The 8,753-nt window shown below is 41.2% G+C and overlaps 1 protein-coding gene across 1 annotated transcript; it reads right to left on the bottom strand.

Moving 5' to 3' along the window:
• Nucleotides 1-2,813: 2,813 nt before the first annotated feature.
• Nucleotides 2,814-8,388, bottom strand: npy8br (neuropeptide Y receptor Y8b). The gene is made up of 2 exons (XM_014021382.1): nt 8,229-8,388; nt 2,814-4,950 (listed from the first exon to the last, which is right to left on the bottom strand). The coding sequence occupies exon 2, from the start codon at nt 4,801-4,803 to the stop codon at nt 3,700-3,702; it is 1,104 nt and encodes a 367-aa protein (XP_013876836.1). The 5' UTR covers nt 4,804-4,950; nt 8,229-8,388; the 3' UTR covers nt 2,814-3,699.
• Between the last annotated feature and the right edge of the window lie 365 nt (nt 8,389-8,753).

Here is an 8,753-nt window from a genome sequence, read left to right as displayed (position 1 = left end):
AAAATCTGTTAAGACTTTAAGGACCATTTGGACCCCTTGAAGCCTCTTTCTCCTCTTGTTTAGATGACTGTAAATGTCTGTTTACTTGTTTTAAACAAAATCCTCTTTGCTCATCTTCAGTCTGTGCAGAAAGCTGCAGCGAGGTTAATAAGTAAGACCAACATAGGAGAACACATAAATCAAGTTCTAGCCTCCCTGTGAACTTGAGGAGTAATTTTGAAAATGTTGGTATTAACCTTTAGGGCATTTCACGACCAGGCCCCTGAATATATACTGGACCTCCTATAGAGACCGAGCGTTTCAGGCGGTTGCCCCGAGGTACTGGAACACCCTTCCACTGTCCCTTCACTGCACAGACTCCACTGCTGATTTAAGAAACATCTAAAGACAGTTTTTTATTCAGACAGGCTTTTAGCTAATTTTTTTTTCCGTTATTTTAATTATTTTGCTCTCTGTGAAGCACTTTGTGATGTTTGTGTCTGTGAAAGGTGCTACAGGGGTTAGACTAGTGTGTCCTAAGGTTGAAAAACACTGGGTTATACAATGAAATTAAAACACTTTTCGTTTTAGTGTGGGAGGTTTCATGGCTAAATTAGACCAGCCTTATGGCCAAGTCTTCATTATTTGCACATTGCACCAGTAAGAGCAGAGTGTGAAGGTTCAATTAGCAGGGTAAGWACACAGTTTTGCTCAAAATATTGCAATGCACACAACATTATGCCAACATACCCAAAAGAGGACAAATTGTTGGTGCACGTCTTGCTGGTGCATCTGTGACCAAGACAGCAAGTCTTTGTGATGTATCAAGAGCCACAGTATCCAGGGTAATGTCAGCATACCACCAAGAAGAACGAACCACATCCAACAGGATTAACTGTGGACGCAAGAAGAAGCTGTCTGAAAGGGATGTTATGGTGTAAAACCAGGTGTTTCAGTTTCATTGTCCAACCCCTGTATATTTAAAAAAAACTTTTCCAGTTTAAATTAAAAGTCTAAGAAATCTCTGAAGGAATCCATATCGCTCATGTGTATCATTATTATTATTAGCTATATCTGATTTCTTGACACAAAGTCAAGCTTGTTCTCAGTGCTGGTTAGACTCCACCAGGGCCTTCAGTCCTGTTTGTGGTGTTACAGGATTTGGACAATAGCTCATGGTGCAGTCATGGAGAGGAATGTGTCTGGTTTCGGAACTACAGGGTCTCTGCTTTATGCGGATGATGTAGTTCTGTTGGTRTCTTCAGGCCGAGACCTTCAGAGTGCACCAGAGTGGTTCACAGCTGTCAGCTCCCCTACATTTGAGGCCACAGTTCTCGACTGGAAAGAGTGGAACGCCTTCTCCAAGTTGGTTGGATCTTTTCAGATATCTGAGTGTCTTGTTCATGAGTGATGGTAGGATGGTGCAGGAGATGGATCGATAGACTGGGGCCTCATTCTCAGTTATGAGGGTATTCGRGCGTGGTGAAAAAAAGAGTTGAGTTATGGGCTAAACTCTTGATTTACTCGTCTGTCCACCTTCCAACCCTCACCTGTGGTCATAAGGCGTGGATCACGAACAAAAGGAAAATGAGTTCCTGGATACAAGGAGCTCCATAATCATGGGGAGCTTGTAGTACAGCCGCGGCTCCTTCACATCGAAAAACATCAACTGAGGTGGTTCGCCTCCTGGACGCCTCTCTTTGGAGGTTTTCCAGGTATGTTCCACCCTTCAGAGACCCTGAACTCACTGGCGAGATTATATATCCTCTCTGGTCTGAAAATGCCTCAGGGTCCCCCAGGAGGAGCTGAGTGTTGCAGGGGAGAGGGATGTCTGGGTTTCTCTCCTGGGCCTGGAACTGGCCTCCACAACCTGATTCCAGATTCCAGTAAAAGATGGAGATGCTTTGCATTATTCTCCTGTTGTGTTTCCCCAAACCATTCAGTTTCCCATTTATGGCTCTAAAACAGTCACTAATGTTTTCAACGCTACAACCATGTTGAAAAATGTCACCCAGACATCCCTCTAAATAATGTACACAGACAGAGCTTGACTTCAGAAATATCTTTAAATATTCATATTAAGAAGAGAATTTTTACCTTTTCAAACCCCGCTGTTCACAATAGTTCACAGATGGTAATTAGCTCCTGTGTGAGCATGTCAGAGCTATAATTTTAAAAGGATAAACATTTCAGAGGAATTCTTCATTTTAGAACAGCTGGTCTTTAAACAAATATAATTGGTTTAGACATTTTAAATATAGCTTTGTGGAAATTGCTTTTAATTTTATACACATTCAGTATATTTTAAGAGATTTAAAGCTTTTTGTATTTTTGCATGTGTTTTGTAATATTTTGAAGACTGGTCAGTCAAAAGTCTTCTTCAGCTTTGATTTGATAAGCTGCAACRTTATTTTTTATTATAAAATTAGTTTAAAATAGATTTGTATTATGAAAACATGAAGATGGATGAAATTACTCAAATTTGATGGTTCAGTTCTGCAAGAAACATGAGATTGTGTCATAAGGTTTGTTTAAACATGGTGTGGCTTTTAATGCACAAATAGGAGCTGAAATAAGAAACCCCCGCCCTTAAAAACAACACAAGAGAACTGAAAGTCAATTAATAACAGATGAATCCCAAATATTACACCACAGGTGCTACCAATTATAGATTAAGTATTTGAATTTGTGTAATTAGGAAAGCACAAAGTGACTAACAGCAAGTTACTTAGTTACTTGGAATGCCAGAAGTGCTCTTTATTTAAGACCATGCCATAAACTCTAACTGTGCCATGTGGTGTTTACAGCAGAGAAAAGCTGCTCTGACAAAGTCCTTCATTGTCACTTATATTTTGCTTTATTGCAGATGATATATGATTGTTGTTGGGCACATTTTATCCCACACTTATACGTACATACAGGAGTTCAGACCAGGGCTGGCAGGAGATGAGTGCAGCTCTTACCATGGTCATGTGTAACGGACCGTTACAGCGACAGTGATTTTCATCGAGGAAAAAAAAGCATAAGACACTTCCTGTAAATCGAATAAATGAGCACTTAGAGACACATCAAATGCACTAATACTGGCTCCTTCAGCTGAGAGATAAGCTTCTCAGTTGATAATCATTAACACATCACAATCTACAATCCCATATCATCACCAATTACACCAACATAAAACAGCTCAATAGAAAAAAGAACACCTGCTTTGTTTTCTCCAGTCCTCTCTGATGTTTCACCACTTTGTCAGCAGGTAAAAGTGTCAAAACCCTCTGATAAGAATTGATGAATAGATGTTTATGTGATCAGGACATTCAAATAGATTTAAGAGCTTCACAAAGAAAACATGACACTCATTCAACAGGTTAAAAGGCTGTCTCTGTTTTTATGAGACGACGGTCTGTACAGACTACGTCTCCAAACGTGCACACGTAAAGTGTCCCCAGTTGTCCAACAATTGTTAAAACTTGTCTGACCTTTGCACCCTCATATCATTATCTGCTTCCTCTTAGGTGTGAGCTTGAGCTAAATCAGTAACATTATACAGAGTAGGTAAATGTTCACAGCTGGTTTTCCTTCAGGGTTATTGTGGGGTTTTAAGCTTTGTGAATGTCTGTCTTTTGTTTGCATTCAAGAAAACCAAAATAATCTCTGAATGATGACATAATGTTGGCTGAGGGGGCCACAGTACTTCCACTGTCTCTTAGCTGTGTCTTGGATTTATGAATTGACAGTGATAGATCCATTACTTAGRACTGACCCCTTGGTGACTTCGGTGCTGACAGTAGAGAGCGGGACGCTCTCGTACCTGTCCGCTGCCCTCCAGCAGTGGCAGCGTAACATGGTGGACTTGAGCTGCTTCTGGAAGTTACTGTTGAGGAAGCCATAGATGATAGGGTTGACGCACGTRGAGGTCATAGCCGTGAGGTGGCAGAATGAAAAGATGACGTCRTGGCCACAGGACGGGATAGCCTCGTGGTTCCAGTCGAACACCGTGTTGAAGATGTTGAGAGGGAGCCAGGAGATGGCAAACGCCACCACAATTGCGACAAGCATGACGTTGATCCTCGAGGAGCCCTTGTTGTTCTTTTGAGAAGCGTTCCTGCCTCGATCCACCATGTCCTTCCTCCTCTTTAGGCGCATGTAGATGTGCAAGTAGCAGACCATGATCAGGGCGAGGGGGAGGAAGTACTGGAAGACGAGCAGGGAGGTGGTGTAAGCATGCCGCTTCGGAAGAGACGGCCACATCTCCATGCACACAAAGTGGTCGCCGACTGGGAGGGGGAGGCTCAGGTTCTGGAAAGGCAAAGCAAGTACGCTGTACTTGAAAAAAGGCACAGAGATTAGACCGGCCATGATCCAGGTGACGGCCACCGCCGAGTAGGACTGCCGTACCAAAGGTTTCCAGCCGGTCGGATGGACGATGAGCTGGTAGCGCTCCATGGCGATGAGGACAAGGGAGAAGAYGGAGACGGTAACAGAAATGCACTGGATGAATGGTGTGAGCTTACACAGAGTCTCGCCAAGGATCCATTGGTCCATCAGGGTATAAATGATGGTGACTGGCAGGCATATGATGCACATTAAAATATCTGAACAGGACAGGTTGACGATGAAGACGTTGGTAACATTTTGCATCTCCTTGTGCCGTGTGATGACGAACACCAGACAGGAGTTCCCAATGAGGCCCACAGCCATAACCGTGCTGTACGCAATGATGAGGAAGGTGGTGCCGCTAACCGAGAGTGAGCAGTCCTCTGTGAAATCCCATGGTATCTCCTTCCACAAGGCTTGGTTGTGATTGGTGTTGTTCTGCAGTTCCATGGTGGCTTTTCTCGGCTCACAGCCAGGAGACTAATTTAATTCACTTCCTCACACCTGCTGTAATTACTTCATTAATAACCTTTGCGTCCTTCATTTCTCCATGATCCATAATCTTCGGCTGTCTTTACGGCAGTCTTCATTTGTAGCCTAAAAAATAAAAACAAAAAGTTATTTCCCAGTGTGTCACAGAAGTGAATTTATTTAAAGTAATCAGAAGTTTCCTCAAGTTTCTAGAAAATTATAATTGAGTTTCTATATGCTGATTTAGAACTTCCTCTTTAATTTATTTTAAATAAGAATAACAGTTTCTGTGCTACAAGTAGAAATTTAAAGGGATATTTTAGCCATTTTAATCATTTGGCCTTTGCTACAATCAAATACTGTTTTGCTACTTATTATCTTCGTTTTAGCAGGAGATTGTTTTAGCTACTATTTTATTAATTTTAACATTAGTGTTATTTTTGCTACTATTAGCTAAAGCTTTGCTAATTTTAGCATTTGTTTTGTTCAATTTAACTACTGATTTGCCAAAATTTAGCTAGTTTTGCTAATTTACAGTAGGCATATCCTGCTTTTAAATCCTTTTTCATGTTGATATTAAGGTTGGGCATAATTGTATCGTGTGCAATTAATCGTCAAAAAAACATTAATCAATTATTGTTTGGCACTTGATGATTAATACGATTAATGCCACCAGGCAGAGTCCACTTGGTGCTCCTCTCCGCTTCAAATATGACAAACATATTTTAAAAAAGTTCTGTTTTTTTATCTATCGACACAATTTAAAATTTGATGTWTAGCCTGAAGTCTGTAATTTTGACACGATTTGAAACAGATTTTTCTGAAGAGCAAATCTTTCCCACTAAATTGGTCATGTGACTAGGACATAAGGGTGTCCAGGAACTCCAGGGGATTAATCGTCAAATTAATCGYTATCGGCTAAATATCCCAATTAATCGTGATTAATTTTTTGCCAGTATTGYCCAACCCTAATTGAAATCCTTCAGTTGGGGTATGTATAAAGTGGAACTGCAATGCTTTGGTCTGGCTTACCCCTTATTGTAACTCCACAAGCCTCTCTTTCACCTCTATACTGAGGTGTGTCTCAGATCAACTCATTTTGAGGCTGTCTCTTTAAATCCAACCGAGGTGCTTCACACCTCGCCCCTCTCCAGCATCAAGTGTGGTCCTTTGTACCTTGATAGAGGGGTTTACAATTATATAGYTGCACGGAAACATTTTATTTACAAATCAAATCAAAGATGTCAACAAGGTAAGACTTGTCCATCCAGCCTTACATGTTGGAGCCAGAGTCTGACCCAGAGCCAGAGGAGAATCAAGATGACCAAATTGTAGTTGGTAAATCCATACCTTATTTGGCAGTTCTGTCACATAATAATAATTATTATTAACGTCACATATTAAATCAGAAAATTGAGAAAATTTAATGGGTTGAAAAATTTGACCCAAACAGAATCTAAAGGTTTCTTCGAAGCACCAAGAAAAGACTAAATTCAGCTTTTCTTCACTTCTAGAGTCTCCAAGTAAACAACAAAATRTATTTAACAATTAAAAAAGTGAAATTTGCATATGTCCCACTTTAAGCTTCTATTTTACTCATTTTCACCACCCATCTGCTCCTCCTATAGCATTTAGCTATGACTTTGCTGTTTTTAGCTTCCAACTCCAATGAATTTGGTTTTTGCTGCTTTTAGCTTGTGTTTGCCTATTTCAACCCTCTGTTSTGCTTGCTATAATTTCAACTTAGTTTTAGCTCATTTAGCAAAGTCATTCAGCACTTGACAATCTCACAGCATTTTCACAGAGAATGTATTTGCTCTATTACTTTTACACCAAAGTCCACTTGAAAAAAGCTGAAACGTCGGTATTAATGTCGCTGTGTTTGAATGTTGTCTGACAAGTGTCTTTATGCTGCTTCTTRATAAATACTGCTTTGTGCACCCTGAGGTGGTTTCAATTTGAGAGCGACAGAAACWTATGAGGGGAATAAAGAGTGTTGGTTTGCAGATATTAGGCTATAAGTTTGTCGAGTGCCGGCAATGAAAATGACTGAAGCACTGGTGGAAGATCATCAAGAAAACAGCAAAGATCCAGAGTTTTTTGCAGTAATGCTATAATAGCCTGCTGATTTAAATTTCCATCACAATAACGGSGGATAATGGCTGCTCTTTTGGAGACAATCATTCCCTCTAACTGTTTCCTTCTCTTCTGACAGTAGAAATTGATTCTGTTTCTGTCYATAAAGGGCGCCGCTCGTCGCCGCTGATCCATCCCAGCAGCTCCCACGGTCCTTCCAACTGTACAAGTTAATGTACCGGAAAACATTACAGAAATACAATTTCATTACACCCAGACCAAGAGGGTCTAAATAGAATGAGAGGATGTTTTTATTTGCGTGCATATTTCAGCATGAAACCACACTGATTAAGCGATACGGCTCGCCCTCGGCTCAGTTCCTCAGAAATTAGTTTTCCAACGCAGCTATGCAAACAGTATTACATTTGCAGGCATGAAAGGATTCATCATGTTTAACAGAAGACTCCGTAACAATGATAAATGTTGACAGGTGGAGCATTAATTGCTTGTGGCCGTCTTGTTTATGAGCAGTAATGACCTGTTAGGATGGGCTGCACTGTCTCCGGTAATTAGCCAGTGTATTTCAAACAGAAATAGAAAAGCTGCTACAAAAGAAGAAACATTTAAACTCCTCGGTGGAATGAAGTCTTTCTTCTGGACCTTTTAATTTAGCCGAATTTCTTCTGATGTGCCTTTGCTCTTGTGCTACAGCCTTGATGCTGATAAACTGTGGCAGGATTTAGACACCTCCAGTGATGCAGAGATGTGTCTGCTGGCAGCAGCAGCAGTGTTAGCAGGGAAATCTACTCAAAGCAATCACTGAAAACTGACAGGAGAGGTCATTCTGGTTAAAAATGATCTCGCATGTTTGCAATTTACACACACAAAAAAAGGTCAACAGTCTAAGTTTAGTTCATGAACATTTTTTTTTTCTGGAAAATGCTCTGTATGGGACACAAAACAAGCACGTTAATCATCAGTAAGAGAATAAACAGGGCAGGTAGGAGAGACACCTGGAGACCCAACATTTTCACCTCAGAACCGGAAGAACGGCCACTAAGAAGAGCTATAAATTCATTATGTKGAGAACTGTGCCCATGAGGCAAATAAAGAAGAGAATAAAGTCCCATAAGTAGATAAGTCGTTATTAAAGTCTCTGTCAGCACCTATAGAGACATTTCAGTGAAATATTCGAGTCATTAGMGCTTCGCTGTGGCACAGGATAAAACAAATGGTTTAAAAATGCCCAGAAGGTTCCGCTGTAAATTAGGTTTAATTAGCATTTTTTGCGTATGTGTATRTGTGTGAAATGAGCCGCCGTTTCTTACCGAAATCTTCCTTCTTCTGGGACTTCCGTCACTKTTGGGCATCAGTTGCGCCACTTTCAGCGGGGGGGCTCGAAGATGAAGCGCCGTGTGTCCGGGAGATATCTCTAAGCCGCCGCCGCCGCCTCGCGCCTCAGCTGCTGGGCTGTGATTGGGAACATCTTACATAATAACTTCTTCTCCGCGGCTCGCGTGCACGCGCGCTGGGACGCGCGGACGAAAGGGGCTCGGGCGCGCGCGCCAGGACGGGTGTGTGTGTGTGTGTGTGTGGGGGGGGGGTGCTGCGAGAAAATTGAGTAATTTGAAATGTGGTCGGGTTCAGGCACCTGGAGCTCAGAAATGCTTTGAAGACATTAGAGAAATTATCTAAGGAACATTCAGAGACTTCATTAAATCCCACAGGACATTTAATATATTTCTATACTGCAGGGAGCCAAAAGATAGATAGATAGATAGATAGATAGATAGATAGATAGATAGATAGATAGATAGATAGATAGATAGATAGATAGATAGATAGATAGATAG

Source organism: Austrofundulus limnaeus, unplaced genomic scaffold, assembly GCF_001266775.1.
Source record: "Austrofundulus limnaeus strain Quisiro unplaced genomic scaffold, Austrofundulus_limnaeus-1.0 Scaffold289, whole genome shotgun sequence".
Taxonomy (NCBI): domain Eukaryota; kingdom Metazoa; phylum Chordata; class Actinopteri; order Cyprinodontiformes; family Rivulidae; genus Austrofundulus; species Austrofundulus limnaeus.
The sequence above is the reverse complement of the archived record's forward strand: the minus strand, read 5'-3'. Positions and strand labels throughout refer to the sequence as shown.